This window comes from Ahaetulla prasina, chromosome 4 (genome assembly GCF_028640845.1).
Source record: "Ahaetulla prasina isolate Xishuangbanna chromosome 4, ASM2864084v1, whole genome shotgun sequence".
Taxonomy (NCBI): Eukaryota; Metazoa; Chordata; class Lepidosauria; order Squamata; family Colubridae; genus Ahaetulla; species Ahaetulla prasina.
Genome location: NC_080542.1, coordinates 56,393,736 through 56,409,206, shown reverse-complemented (window position 1 = coordinate 56,409,206; position 15,471 = coordinate 56,393,736). Strand labels below are relative to the sequence as shown.

The window sequence follows — 15,471 nt, the reverse complement described above, 5'->3', positions numbered from 1 at the left end:
CATTTGCAGTATTCCATGATCACATTACCAAAATTTATGATGGTTTTGCAGTCCCTTAATGATCAAATGATTCACTTAACAATTTCTACAAAAATGTTGTAAAATCAGGTGCAGTAACATGGTGACCCTGTTAACAACAACTTATGGCTGTAATGCAGAGCTCAATTATGGTTGCAGGTTGAAGACCAATTGTATATTATATCCTTGATCTATATCCCTGGACTGAAGGTATTGCATTATGGTTGGTTTTTTTCTTGAAATTAATTATCGTATTTTTTGGAGTATAAGATGCACCTTTCCCCCCCACCCCGAAAAGAGGGTAAAAATCTGGGTGCGTCTTGTACTCCGAATGTAGCCCCAGCCAGCTTCTCAAATGGAGGTTTCGGAGGAGGAAAGAAGCTTCAGAAAAGAATTCCCTAAATAGAGCTTCAGAAAAAAAGTCCCCAAACAGAGCTTCAGAGGTTTTTTTTTCTGTAGTTCTGTTTTGGAGGCTTTCAGAGGCAGAAAAAAGTTTTTTTCTGTTTCAGAGCAGGAAAAAAAGCCAAAAAAAGCAAGGCACAGAGCTCACAACCAAGGAACCTGTTGTAAAATTCACCTCTGGGAACAGCTGATTGGGGGTATTCTGGGAGGCCAATCCACCTCCCAATCAGCATTTTTCTTATTTTCCTCCCCAAAAACTAAGGCGCGTCTTATATTCTGGTGCTTCCTATACTCCAAAAAATACGGTAGATTTAGTAAAACTGTGATCACATATATTAAGTTTTTAAGTTAAGTTTGAAGTCATTAAGCTAACTGGGTCATTTTTGTTTAGCTACCATCTGTCAAACTACTCAGTTTTAGAGAAATATTATTAAGAAAAATAATTAATGGTGCGTCTTATACTCTGAAAAATACAGTACCGTATATACTCGAATATAAGCCGATCCGAGTATAAGCCGAGGTCCCCAATTTTACCCCAAAAACTGGGGTAAACTGGGGACTCGAGTATAAGCCGAGGGTGGGAAATGAGGCACCTACCGGTTGGGGAAACCCTCCCTCCCTCAGCTGAGAAGGCTGGCGGCTCCCCCGCCCCGCCCTCTCACTGCACCGGCAGGGCTTCCCCGCGCCGTCCGGTAAAATGTGAAAAAAAGAAAAAGAAAAAAAACTCGAGTATAAGCCGTATATACTCGAGTATAAGCCGAGGGGCTTAAAAAAAAAACAAAAACTCGAGTATAAGCTGTATAGACCCGAGTATAAGCCGAGGGGACGTTTTTCAGCACAAAAAACGTGCTGAAAAACTCGGCTTATACTCGAGTATATACGGTATTTCAATTTTTGTGGATGTTAAAAAACAGAAATTAAACAGTATTTAACAGCAGAAGCTTTCTGGCTACAGAAATAGGAAAAAAACATTTTAAGCAGCAGAGTAATATCTTAAAACCTTGGGTTTTCTTTTGCAAGACATTGTGAATTTTTTATGCTATTTGATGATCAAACTGCAGTTCTGGATTTCTATGAAGTACTGGCAAGTCAAAAGTGGCAAACAGTTTTCCCACTGATACTTGAAATGACAGGTTTTTTTAAAAAATAATTATATTAGTTTCATATGCCTTTTATTACACTAAATATTACTTTAGAAATCAAATGTGGGCACTTCAATAACTTGCCATATCATGAGAGATCAAGTATATACGGTGCCCAACAACCAAATATACTGCTGATGTCATATTTGATTGTCAATTATATATCCCTTTTAGGCTTAAATATCTAAAATCTGTATTGAAACACACCCATTGGGACATAAACCATAGTTTTAACCATTTAGTGTCTAACTCTTGGAGAATTTATAGACAAGTACTCTCCATGCTACCCTGTCAAGCACAGCTTCTTTCAGTTATTGGATGTTCATCTTTCTATCAGCTATGATGGTATCAAGCCAACAGGCTCTTTGGCACCTTCTTGATTCTTAGCATCATTGACTTCACCAATGAATGTGCATGCATGACAAAGCCAAAGTAAATCAGACATAGGTTTGACATTTTCACTTCTAGTGATGTTTCTGGTTTTATACAGTTCAGCACCACTCTGTTAATCGCTATGGCTATCCATGAATCAAAGATTCTCTTTCCTTTTGGGGTCTAATATATACATTGTTAGCAGAAATGAATCCATTATGTTGAACAGACCAGGATATTGTGTACAGGCAATATTTTTATCTGAACACTGACTGTTTGTATTTAGCACATATATATTTCATTATACTTCTTTTGCCTATTTCATGCTAGAAAATATTGTATTTTACCTTTGATTAGTCTGACAACTAAGCAAACAAATAATAAATTATATATACAGCAATGCATTATTTTAGAAAGTGTATTTTAAAAATGATAGCATAAAAGCATTTTAAATAAATAATCTGCTTAATTTATGTACAAACAAATAAAAGAGGTACTTTTAATAAATGAAGTATTGCCTATTTTTATCACTTGTCATTAATAAAAGAAGTCAAGCATTCATACCTTATGATTAAAGTATTTCTCAAATTTTAATCTTGCCAATTCAACACATTGGGACCAGTTTCTTGGTCTTCTACCCAGGCACTTAATCACTTGGAAAGAGCCTTCCAAACTTTCCCCAGATTTTATTCTCTAGAAAACATTAAAAAAAAACCTTGAACATATGTCACAAATTACATGTAATTAAAACATAGGTATTTCCACAGTATATGTTAATACAGAATTATAATCAGTAGTAAACATGCAAGATAATAACCAAAGATATATAGCATAACAGAAATTTATATTTTTGCCCTAACTATATTCAATCCCAGATCTGTACACTAGAAAATTCATAGTTTGTATGTTATATTTTTTTCTTTTGAACATGAAACATTTTATGGTTTAAGGTATATAAAACTAAGTATTTATGAATTCATTCCTTTACACTAACACATTATAACCCTAGATCACAATTAAATTCTAGCTTTCAATTCAATAAGAATCAATATCTCACTGGGTAACCTAAAGTTACCTTTTACCTTATAGATGATATAATTATTTCACAATCAAGAAACGCAGAAACAGTAGAATGTTGAGACAATTGCGATAATGAAATTATTCAGAGTTTGTCCCAAAGGTACTTTTCAAAAGGCAACTGGACTTTCCTGGTTTTTGTCTTTGAAAACATTTCATTTCTCATTCAAGTAGCTTCTTCAGTTTAGTTTCTTGGATGAGAAATGGAATGTTTTCAAGGAAAAAAAAATCCAAGAAAATCCAGTTACATTTTGAAAAGCGTCTTTGAGACAATCATGACCCAGATGATTGAGAATCTCCATAAACATTTACTCAGAAGTTACAATTCTACAATCGCTTTTTGTTGTTGTTAGTTGCGAAGTCGTGTCCGACCCATCGCGACCCCTACCATCGCTAATATCACTAAAATATTCACAATAAGTTTTAAAATGAAATTTTACCAATTCATTTCAAAAGATTGTTCTAATTCAAACCTCTGCATAGCTTTTTGGAAGAATATGAACATGGTATAGATTTAATTATAAAGGTAAAGATTCCCCTCGCACATATGTGCTAGTCGTTCCAAATTCTAGGGGGCGGTGCTTATCTCCGTTTCAAAACTGAAGAGCCAGCGCTGTCCAAAGATGTCTCCGTGGTCATGTGGCTGGCATGACTAAACGCCAAAGGCACATGGAACGCTGTTACCTTCCCACCAAAGGTGGTCTTTATTTTTCTACTTGCATTTTTAGGTGTTTTCAAACTGCTAGTTGGCAGAAACTGGGACAAATAACGGGGGCTCACCAGGGGCTCAATAATGGGAGCAGCACGAGGGAGTCAAACCGCTGAACTGCTGACATTTCAATTTACAAAGTAAGTGTCTTAGCCACTGAGCCACCGCATCCCCAGATTTAATTATATTAAACAATTAATATTCCCTCAAATGTGTAAAACTTGCTACATAAAATTTACTTATTAAATAATAAACATAGTAATTCCACAATTTTAATCATAATTTAGAATATCACCTGTAACACTTCTTCTGCTGATGGATACGTTTGCCAAAACTTATTAAACAGGGAAGGCTTGTGTGAAAAAGCACTTTCAAACTAAAAAAAAAAAAATCAAATGTTATGAGAAAATACTACTGCATATCTATCCATTTTCTTCCTAGAAAAAGAAACCAGGATTGCAATTCATTTCCACTTTTTCTTCCTATCAATGGAACTTGTCTTTCTAATTTGAATATATCATGCTCATGCTAAAATTTACCTTGTCTCTTGCCCACTGAATTGTGTGTTCAGTAGCAGCTGGAAAAGACTTTATTGTGCAAAATGGTATTTCTTCTTCAGGTGGATCTCGCTGAATATAAAAAAAAGCACACACACACAAAGATTATATAGACACAAACAGAAATACACTATGATTTTGTATTTCATCTCTAACTCAGTTAATTTCAGAGTCTGAATTAAATGGAGTTAATTTTTAAATATATACATATAGGAGCCAATTTTCTTTCAAATCAATATACCTTTCACATTGAGATTTAAGAATTATTTCAATAAGATAAAATTAAAACAATGTCAGCAAGAATAATCAATCAGTGAAAATCAATCATTGCCTCTAGAATTTATGGGTATTCCATCACTGGACGAATTCAAGAAGATTGGACAGCCATTTTTGGAATGGTAAAGGGTCTCTTGAATGGGGATGGACAAGGTCTGTTCTAACCCTGATATGTTCTAAGTAAATTGTAAATTGTCTTAGCAAAGTAAATTGTCTTAGCAATGAGGTCAGAATGCCTTAACAAGTAAATTATATTTTCAAAAACAACTAATGTTTATGAATTCCAACATGGATTGGCAAAGAACTGAAACTGGCCATGAAACTGAATATTGAAATACTTTACCTTAATCAACAACCAAATTTCTTGCTATATGATTTAGTACTTGGTTATTTTAGATAGCAATTATAATATTGTAATAGTTTGCTTTTATGTTTTGAGTGTGTCTTAAAATGGTTTCCAAAAGCCAAAGAATTTGACGTTTGCTCAAGAATACGTTCACCTTATATACAAAATCTGTACAAATATCTAATGTCAGTTGATTTTTAAAACAAGAAAAGATTATCTATTGCAAAAGAAGTCAAATAAAATTTACCCGTATTTTTTTGGAGTATAAGATGCATTGGAGTATAAGACGCACCTTAGTTTTTGGGGAGGAAAATAAGAAAAATGCTGATTGGCAGGTGGATTGGCCTCCCAGAATACCCCCAATCAGCTGTTCCCAGAGATGAATTTTAGCAACAGGTTCCTTGGTTGTGACCTCTGTGCCTTGCTTTTTTTTTTTTTTTGGTGCCTCTGAAACTTCTGAAATTCTGTTTCAGAAAAAACTTTTTTCTGCCTCTGAAAGCCTCTGAAACAGCTTCAGAAAAAAAGCCTCTTAAGCTATGTTTGTGGCTTTTTTTCTGAAGCTCTGTTTGGGGGCTTCTTTTCTGAAGCTTAGTTTCTGAAACCTCTGTTTGAGAAGCTGGGTGAGGCTACATTTAGAGTATAAAATGCACCCAGATTTTCACCCTCTTTTTTGGGGGAAAAAGGTGCGTCTTATACTCCAAAAAATACGGTATGTTCTCCAACCCAAAGGAAAGCATTTTTGGCCACTTACATGACTGTTGTAAGATTCTGTTAGATGAGGCACAATAACTTCTGTATGCCCTTTGGTTCCCATTGTTCCAGAATCTAAGAGAGGACGTAAGCTAGCTAGGCAGCGACTGCACAATGGAAGAAAAGAATAAAATTATTTTTATTGACTAATACTAGAACACAGGGAGAAAAATAGCATGATATGAGTTCACAAGTCAGCTCAGACTATCTGGCTAAAAAGAGAGCAACTAATTATAAATCACCACATTGAATCAGATAATTGGATACATTTATTAAGTATTTATATCCTGATTTTGATAGCCAAATGTTTTATTAGATTCTGTTCCAGCACACTAAGCCCCAATTATGCAACCAAGAGGGAGGGAAGATAATTCTAAGTATGATTTATTGGAAATGTTTCAGAATAAAAATGCTTTTCTCTATTCAAAAGAAGAAACTGGTTCAAAGCTTGGAATTCCCTTTTATAATTAGCACAACAAAGAAAAGTACAAAGAAAAAGCTGATCGGATAAAATATAACATCCTGCATAAAAAATCAGTTACATTAAGTTAAACATGTTTAGTATTGTAACACATACAATACTAAACATGATCAAGTAAATGAGATTTAGCATACTGGTAAGTGGGGATTTTAGAATGTTAATTAAGAAAAATCTCATAAGGTTACTTGAGTCTATGAAGAGAAAACCAGATGTTACTAACACTGCAGGAGCTCTTTCTTCTACAATTGATAAGGTGCAGGTATTTTGTTATCTATAGACATTCCTTTTATTTTTCAAGCCTGGGGAAGTAAAAGTAATTTATCTACTAAGACAGGAGGCTTCTAAGGAAAATAAAATAAAACTAAATTAAAGTACAAGGAAGCCCAAGTTGCTAGAATTACATAATCCATATTACTTGGCCCTCACCTTGCCTTTAGAAAAAAGGCCCATATCTTCTAATATATTATTATGCTGACAGTGGTTTAAATTTTGCAGTTAAAGCAACAACAAGGTGATAAATATATTCAAAGTTATATTAGAAAAGATAAACTACATCTTAGCGCAATATATAAACCCAACAATATGATCTTTTAGGATGTTTTATTTTGATTTCTACTGTACAACGCATTTTCTATGAAATATAAAACTTAGTTCAATAAACCACATATAGAACTAACTATGGCTTAGCAATTATAGTCATAGCACTTAGACTTATGTACCGCTTCACTGTGCTTTACAACCCTCTCTAACTGGTTGATGGAGTCAGCATATTGCCCCCAACAATCTGGGTCCTCATTTACCAAGCTTTGAAAGATGGAAGGCTGAGTCAACCTTGAGTCTGTCAGAATCGAACTCCTGGCAGTCAGCAGAATTAGCCCGCAATACTGCATTCTAACCACTGCACCCACACTGCTCTTATGACTTAACAATTAATTTTATTAATTCTGTAGAAAATATAAATGTCAAGGACTATACAAAATATTTTGACTCAGAATGTTTTAAACTTAAAATTTGAGTGCTGCAAGATGGAATCACAGTTAGCAAGCAAACTAGAAGGGAAGAGTGTCCCTTTCCAAAAGCTAAATAATTATGTAATTATTACATAAATTTATATAAAATTTATAATGACTCACCAAAGCAAGCAACATTTCCATTACTGGGGATTGAGTCCACTGAATAAAGATTTGAAACTCATTTTTTTATTATGAAGAGTCCTATGAGTAGCTCAGTCCTAAGTCATTGACACTACAATCCACATCTTAAATTTAGTTTGATAGGAAAGTGGAAGGCAGTGAAACTGTTTCAATATAAGTCTAACGAGGGACTTCAAGAGATATCCATTAATTACTGAAATTATTACTCATACAGCATAAACCAAGATAAATTGTTTTGAATTAAACAGAGTTTATAAATTGTTTTGAATTAAGCAGAGCTATATATAACTTGAAGCAATGATTAATGTCAGGAAACTAAAGATGAATTACTACCGGGAGGGGGAGAAAAAAAGCAAGAAAAAACAAATCAACCTCTAATCACAGATTTACCTGTCAATATACCTCCTGGCTTCCACATTGTCTAATGCAGTTACAATTACATCTTGCTTGGTGTAGAAATCATCATTGTATATGTTCTCAGTAGCTGGGCACACTTTGTTAAGGTATGAGTCTATCTTTATCTCAGGATTGATGCTACGTGTTGCTGCTGCTGCAGTACAACTCTTGGGTTTCTAAACAAAATTAAAGTTAGTCTGGTTAATAGTTTTCATGGGAACAACCCCTATAAAATGAAGCTTCATCTTATAGTATCACATTAGTTTCATGTTCAGGAGCTTCAATGTTTTAATACTATAGCATGAATATTTTAAAGCTAATGGCATCATACCATTACTTTAAAAAAAATCCCCAAATCTTGCAATGCGAAGCTTACAGGTAGTCCTTGATTAACAGTAATTTGAATTACAATTTCTGTTTGTAAGTAATGTGGCCATAAAGCATGACGCCATGTGACTGCATTGCTTAGCACCCACAATCCTGAAAGTCCCCATTGCTATTATTAAGCGAGAAAGTCATTAAATGAGGACCTTACATGATTGCAACTTATACCTTCCTGTCAGCATCCAACAAACAAATCAATAGTGAAGCTGTCAGGAAGTTGCAAGCCTTTCCTTAGGTGACTCACAAGCAGGCATACGAATGGTATGGGTGCAAGTAGTGATGCAGCGAAATGGCATGAAGGTAAGCAGACTGGGGTGAATGCCATAGCATGTAGGGAAAAGCAGGCTGAAGACTACAGTCACTCATCAAGGGAAATAACTTATTGATTTTATCAGCGTCTTTCCAAGCACCCCTTTTAAAAGGATTAAGATTAGAGGGCAGAGCTGGAGAATTTAGTTTCAGCACCTAAAACTGGGGGTGGGGAGAATCAACAACTCTGTCCCTCTCAGCTTTTTGTTTCCTTTATTGAAGAAATTTGGGTTTCTGGAGGAGGGAGGGGATTAAGCATGGGAAAGGTTTTGGGAAGCTTGTCCTAAAGCTACTATCTCTGATGCAGGCAGCTGGTTTTCAAAGGCTAGCAAGAATAGGGAGAGGTTTGCAGTTTCCTGACAGCTGGCTGATCGGGACAGAGGCCCAATTCATAATCTCAACTTCACTGGCCAGGTACAGAGATTTGTTTGGAAATTCTTCTGGCATTGGAACACAGTGTTAGGCCCTAATCTAACTGGGCTCTTTTCCTGCTCCCCTGCTAGGCTGTCTTTGGCTTTGCAAAGTCTTTTCCTGCTGGTCTGCCTCATTTCCTGCTGGTCTGCCTCATTATCTGGGTGGTGGGAATCCCAGGGCAATACCCATGAGGTATTGCATATTCATTTAATGATCATTCATTTAATGATAATATCACAAACAGTAGGGTGTGGAATCATTAAGTGAGGCTTTTTTACTTAACGTTGTAACCATTTGTGGCCATAATTGGCAGGCTTCATTAAGGTCATAAATCAAGGATTACTTATATATAGTTTAAGTATGAAGCCCCATCTGTTATATAAAACATTACATGATGAAAAAATAACCAAAAATGAAACATACAGAAGTATCCATCTAAGCCGAAACAAACATTTTAAGTAACATGGTGTCGTGTCCCCCTCCCCCTCCGACGGCTGGGTCTGGGAAGTCTGTATCAAGTGTGGCCATGAAGCCTCTTCAGCTTTGCCAAATTCCTGTCAGAGTTCTCAGGGCAGGCAGGAATCCAAGGTGTGACTTCAGCAAACCAGATGAGACTTTGCTTGACTCAAGGAATGCTAAAAAGCAGAATCTTTATATAGGCCATGGGGTGTGGCTCCATGACTCAGCACTTATCCAGGCCTGCCCCTCCCTTCCTTTTGCTGACGTGCCTCTCCATTCTCCGGAAGCGGGGATCCATCCACTGTGACTTTCTGTCCTCCTGATCTGCTGCCGACAATTCTAGCACGTGGCTGGCTTCGTGCTCACACGCTGTAGGAGGGAGGTTTGTTTGCTCATTCCTGACATTCTGTCCGGGCATGGTGCCAGGGCTGGGGGCTGGAGGCATGCCAGGCTGTTCCTCTTCATTATCAGACTCTGACTCAGTTAGCAGGAGATGGGAGGGGCCCGGCTGAGGAGAGGAGGGCAGGCGAGGCACAACACATGGTTTGTTTGGTACATATCTTTTTTAGTACTCATCACACCACCCAAAACCAATTAATATTCAATTAAATCAATATTGAAGTACTACTCTAACAAAATCCAAACATTTGCTCCACATTTAAATATATCCAAATACAGCTCCCTAATTAAAATAGCTATTTTTTTAACAAATCACTTTAACATTTTGTCCTCATTACTCCAACCTACCTGTATGTGATGAGGCCGGAAAAGAAACTGCCTATTTAAATTGGACTTTTCTATTAAGTCCGGATCTGTTATTTCAACCTGTATAATGGACAATTGATGAAATTATGAATTAGCAGTAAAGTGATCAAAACTGTTACATCAGAATCAGTATTTGAAATATTCTGTTTTCTTGTGTCACATCATTTTAAAAATGGGAACAAAAAAAATCCAGAATAGTGTATATTGTATTCCTTTACTTAAACTATGCAAGTCATCCCATTTTTTTAAAAAAAACACCTTTATTATTAGCTTTTCTTTTTACAACAAACGATACATCAAAAATAATGTGAACTAATTTTTACATGTGAGAACTCAACAATCCAAAGCTTGGCTTCAACTTCTACTATATCCAAGTCATAATGGATTTGTTGTTTCAACATTATTGGAAAATGTATTGCCAATAGAGGTAATTCTTACTTTACAACTGCCCTGTTTAGTGACCATTTGAAGTTACAGTGCTGTTGAAAAAAGTAACGTTATAAACAGTCCTTGCACTTACAACTGTCACAGAGTCCCTAGGGTCATGCGATCAAAATTTGGGCACTTCACAATTGATAGGTGTTTATGATCATCAGAGTGTACGTGGTTATGTGATTGGTATTTGCATGCTTCATAGCCAGCTTCCAACAAGCAAAGACATTAGAAAAACATTAAAATCACAAGTTGCAGAAGTGATGTTATAAATCCATCCTAGCCACATGATACCTTGATTAATGACTGCATTGCTAGTGACAGACTTGCCAGTCCCAATTATGATTGTTAAATAAGAATTATCTGTATAGTCAGAGGAACTGAAATTAGGAAGGAATATAAAACATACCTTGCCTCTCTCTTGGCCTGTACCAACACCAAGGAGTGCAAAATTTTTTAACATTTCGCAGCCTATTGCACCACACCCAACCTAAAATGTCAAAGCATTACAATATTATAACATTTCCAACCTTTAATTAACATAATTAGCTACTTTTTTGATAAATTAAGAAAACATTAACAATTATCCCTAAAAAGACATAGAGGTGCTAATTTTAGAGAGCTTTTGAAATACATAATATAAGCTAATATATGAAATATATCAAAAACAATACAGATTCCTACTAACCACGACTGCTATTTTTAAATAAATGTGCTGTATAGTGTAAACTACATATTCTAGTGCCTAGGATTACATTTTAATTAATAAACTACCATAATTTTTAAAACAAATAACCTCTAAATTTAATTCCTGAGAACAGAGCCAAAATTGTCTAAGAAAAGTCATTTAGTCATTCCATTTATGTCATTCCATTTAAGAAATCCCCACTGACAAGAGTTAACCTCAAAGTCATACTTACTAAGAAAACATTCAGATTCTTTAATTTCTGGCACAAGGAATCTCCAATGCACACTCTTAGGGCATCGTATCTGTCTCCCCTATAAAAGTCAGAGGATGTGAAAAATGAAAAATATTTCAAGAAACATATTTCAAAATTACTTCACACTATTCATATTCAGTTCTTGAGAATTTAACCCACATATTGGCAACCTACAGATTGTATGAACATGTCACCCATGTTTTATCCTATTTACTTAGGATAAGTAAATATAATATACTTAAATATAATACTTATAATATTATACTTAGATATAATTAGTGTACATGCTTTCAGACTGTATGGAATAAAGCTTCAGAGCAGCCGTCTCCAATTTCTATGTTGCTATGTTAGCTAAGATGATGACAAATTCTAACTCATCTGCAGGACTGCAGAACAGGATTAAGCACTAGTTTTACCATATTTTTTGGAGTATAAGATGCACCTTTTCCTCCCCAAAAAAGAGGGTGAAAATCTGGGTGCATTTTATACTCTAAATGTAGCCTCACCCAGCTTCTCAAATGGAGGTTTCAGAAACTAAGCTTCAGAAAAGAAGCCCCCAAACAGAGCTTCAGAAAAAAAGCCACAAACATAGCTTCAGAGGCTTTTTTTTCTGAAGCTGTTTCGGAGGCTTTCAAAGGCAGAAAAAAGTTTTTTCTGAAACAAGAGTTTCAGAAGTTTCAGAGGCACAAAAAAATAGCCAAAAAAAAAAAAAAGCAAGGCACAGAGGTCACAACCAAGGAACCTGTTGCTAAAATTCATCTCTAGGAACAGCTGATTGGGGGTATTCTGGGAGGCCAATCCACCTGCCAATCAGCATTTTTCTTATTTTCCTCCCCAAAAACTAAGACGCGTCTTATATTCTGGTGCTTCCTATACTCCAAAAAATACGGTAGATTTAGTAAAACTGTGATCACATATATGAAGTTTTTAAGTTAAGTTTGAAGTCATTAAGCTAACTGGGTCATTTTTGTTTAGCTACCATCTGTCAAACTACTCAGTTTTAGAGAAATATTATTAAGAAAAATAATTAATGGAACCAAAAAATGTTCATTAAATATTTACCTTGGAAGGTATTCTTCATCATGGACTTTTTCTGGAAATGTGACTAATTCCAATGCATCAATATACAGCTATAGATAAAAAGAAATGCAGTGATCAGAAATCACAAAGTCAGATTCCAAACAGGACTGTATATTAGGACTGCGCAAATTATTTTAAAACACCTTTTTACCATGTGGAATACAGAAATGAAATAGTCTTCTTTAAAGAACTTTATCTTTTTCCAGCCTTGAATGGCGCTTTAGAGACAGCTCCTAGCTGTCTCTGCATGTATGCATGTGTGCTCTTCTAAGGCAAAATGCAAAGACTGCCCATCCACATGCAAGCAATGACAACCAGCAACAATTTTCAAAACAGATAAACCTTGATGTGCAACTACAACTGGAACTGTAAATTTGGTTATTGAGCAAACTTGTCATTAAGTGAGACATCCACGTGACTGCTTTGCTCAATGACCACAATCACGGCTCCTCTAGTTGCAGTCATTGCAGACTGCAATCACAAAAAATCATTAAACATATAAAGCAAAACTATTGCTTGCCAAAGGAGGGTAAGCAGATCCCTTCCATGCAGGGATCTTAGTCCAACTCACTACAGGAATCCCCTTCCCTCTGTGTGCAGAAGGTAATTCTTGCACTGCACTGGAGGAATGAAGGATCCTGAAACATTTAACATTGTTTCTCAAGCCCAGCAAAGGATTCCCCTCACCCTTTGGCAGGTAGCAGCAGCTTGGAATCTTCCCTGCCAGCTTCCTGGGCAAGCCAGTAGAGAAAACTATCAATGGTGATCATATGATCATGGATGGTTTGCAATTGGTAATAAATGAAAATAGAATGCTGAGTTCTCAGATCACAATCATGTAGCTGCATGAGGGGTCCCTACAATGTCTTGCAATGGCTGGAAGTATTTTATGGATCATAAAGCACTCTTTCTGAGCCATTATAACTTCAAATGGTCATTAAACAACCAATCGTGAGTCAAAGACTGCCTATAAATGAACCTGGAAAATGTTGCATACATTTAAAAGTCAGATGTTATGAAATGCCTCTTTTGAAACATCTGTAAACCCTAAAATATTGTTATATGGCAATATAAAATCCTTAAAATATAATTACAACAATGGGATGACAAAACTAGATAAGCAGGGATTAACACAAATAAACTGTAAAGCAGAAAACAATACCCTAATCAAGAAATTACCAAGGAGAAAAACCAGATCCCCATCAACACTGGCAGAGAAAGTTATTGTATATAAACAGGGGGGAAACTCCATGCTCATTAGCACTAACATAGTTGGATAACAAAATATTTTCAAGCAGATAACCAAACTCAGAGAACCAGGGAGTCCACATTTTGGTAAGACTGTACAGTACCACAGAAGCTTAATGCTCCTTCCATCTCTTTTTAATTAAACTTCTGTCATTATTTAAGAAAACATATTCTTTATATACAAAGAGGTTGTAAAAAAAAAGCTTTTAAAAGGCTCCAGCTGAGTTGCCTGATCGCCAGAACCTTTTAAACAAGCTCTTCAGCCGAAGAGGTTGTAGAAAAAAGGCTTTTAAAAACTCAGCTGGGATTGTCAGAACCCTTTAAAAGCTTTTTTTCCTTTGGCAATCCCAGCTGAGTTGCCTGATCATCACAGGCTTTTAAAGGCATTTTTTTACATGCCTACAACCTCAGCCAAAGAGGTTGTAGAAAAAATGTTTTTAAAAGTAAAAAAAAAAAAAGTTGGCCACGTCCACCCAGTCACATTACCCACCCCCCACCAAGCCATGCCCACAGAACCGGTAGTAACAAATTTTAGATTTCACCCCTGCCTCGGGCTATACATTCTTCACAAAAAACATGGTCTATTAAACAATGGCTAAATTCCTATAGTACACAAGACCAAAACATTATATTATACTTAGTATATTATTTGAAATCAGTCATAAACATGAATTACTCAATTCAAAAGCAATAAGCCGTTACCCATTGCTGCAGGGGAGAAAACTTTCCAGTCACTGCTTTTAAGACTTCCTGACTAGCAATACCACCAAGCGCAGCTGTGAGAGGAGCTAAAGAGCCCTGAGCCATCCTTGACAGCCATTTCACAATGTCTTCATTTATTTGATGCTATAATTAAAAATAAAAAATATTACAGATATGAAAACATATACAAATTCTATAAAAAACAGCTTTCCAACAACTCATCCAGAATTCATTCCTTATTCAAATTCAGCCCTTCTTCTCAGCACTGTAATCATAATCTGGCAAAGATGTATCATATAAAAAAGCAGCCATACAATTTTAAAAATAAATAACTGGAGTATTAAAAACAACTGCCCTGCTACAAAGCACAAGATCATGCTGCAGGACTCTCTCCCCAACTCATCCACACCCACATGGCATGGCAGCAATCCCTAACTAGCCCACAAGCACTTACCACAGCATTCTACACCTCACTCCTAACGTTCCCCTGCCCTTTGACTTACCTGCAAGCCACCCAGGACATGCAATTTCCAGTGACTTCCCCATTAATTTCGCTTGTGGGAAGTTGGCAGAAAGTTACTAATCATACTCATGTGATATCCTTGCTTAACCAACCACAATTTTCCCTTAGCAACAGCAATGGGAACTGCCTGGATGGGCATCACAAAGTGATATGATAATGTGATGTCATGATTTATTACTGGATTAGAAACTGAAATTCCAGTCCAATTACTGTCATTAAGTGAGGAGTACCATACATACAATTTTCTACCCAAACTGGAACAGAATTTGTCATATACAGATTTCCACTTAACTTTCATAGTTAACATATCACTAGTGTTCAGAGATGCCTAATTCAAAACAACTGTGAAAACCTGTTTAATATTCTTGGCAAAAATATTTAGAAATATATAGTAATCATAACTTCCTTTGCATTTGTAAATTCTAATTTATTAGCCAACATGGTGCACCACAGTAACAGAACTTTCAAACATATATGTCAGTCTCATTTACTTCAAGAAAAGCGAACTGAAAAATAAACTAAAGTATTACTGAT

General features: G+C 35.9%; 1 protein-coding gene across 7 annotated transcripts in view; it reads right to left on the bottom strand.

Moving 5' to 3' along the window:
- UBA6 (ubiquitin like modifier activating enzyme 6) overlaps window positions 1-15,471 on the bottom strand; it is a 95,007-nt gene that overhangs the window by 27,751 nt on the left and 51,785 nt on the right. For all 7 annotated transcript variants that reach the window (XM_058181208.1, XM_058181207.1, XM_058181209.1 and 4 more), the window contains 10 exons: window positions 14,415-14,558; window positions 12,447-12,514; window positions 11,364-11,442; window positions 10,853-10,933; window positions 9,994-10,071; window positions 7,675-7,856; window positions 5,651-5,756; window positions 4,260-4,349; window positions 4,016-4,096; window positions 2,499-2,627 (listed from right to left, as the gene is read on the bottom strand). In XM_058181208.1, the coding sequence (XP_058037191.1) occupies window positions 2,499-2,627; window positions 4,016-4,096; window positions 4,260-4,349; window positions 5,651-5,756; window positions 7,675-7,856; window positions 9,994-10,071; window positions 10,853-10,933; window positions 11,364-11,442; window positions 12,447-12,514; window positions 14,415-14,558 (1,038 nt within the window). The remainder of the gene's footprint in view (window positions 1-2,498; window positions 2,628-4,015; window positions 4,097-4,259; window positions 4,350-5,650; window positions 5,757-7,674; window positions 7,857-9,993; window positions 10,072-10,852; window positions 10,934-11,363; window positions 11,443-12,446; window positions 12,515-14,414; window positions 14,559-15,471) is intronic.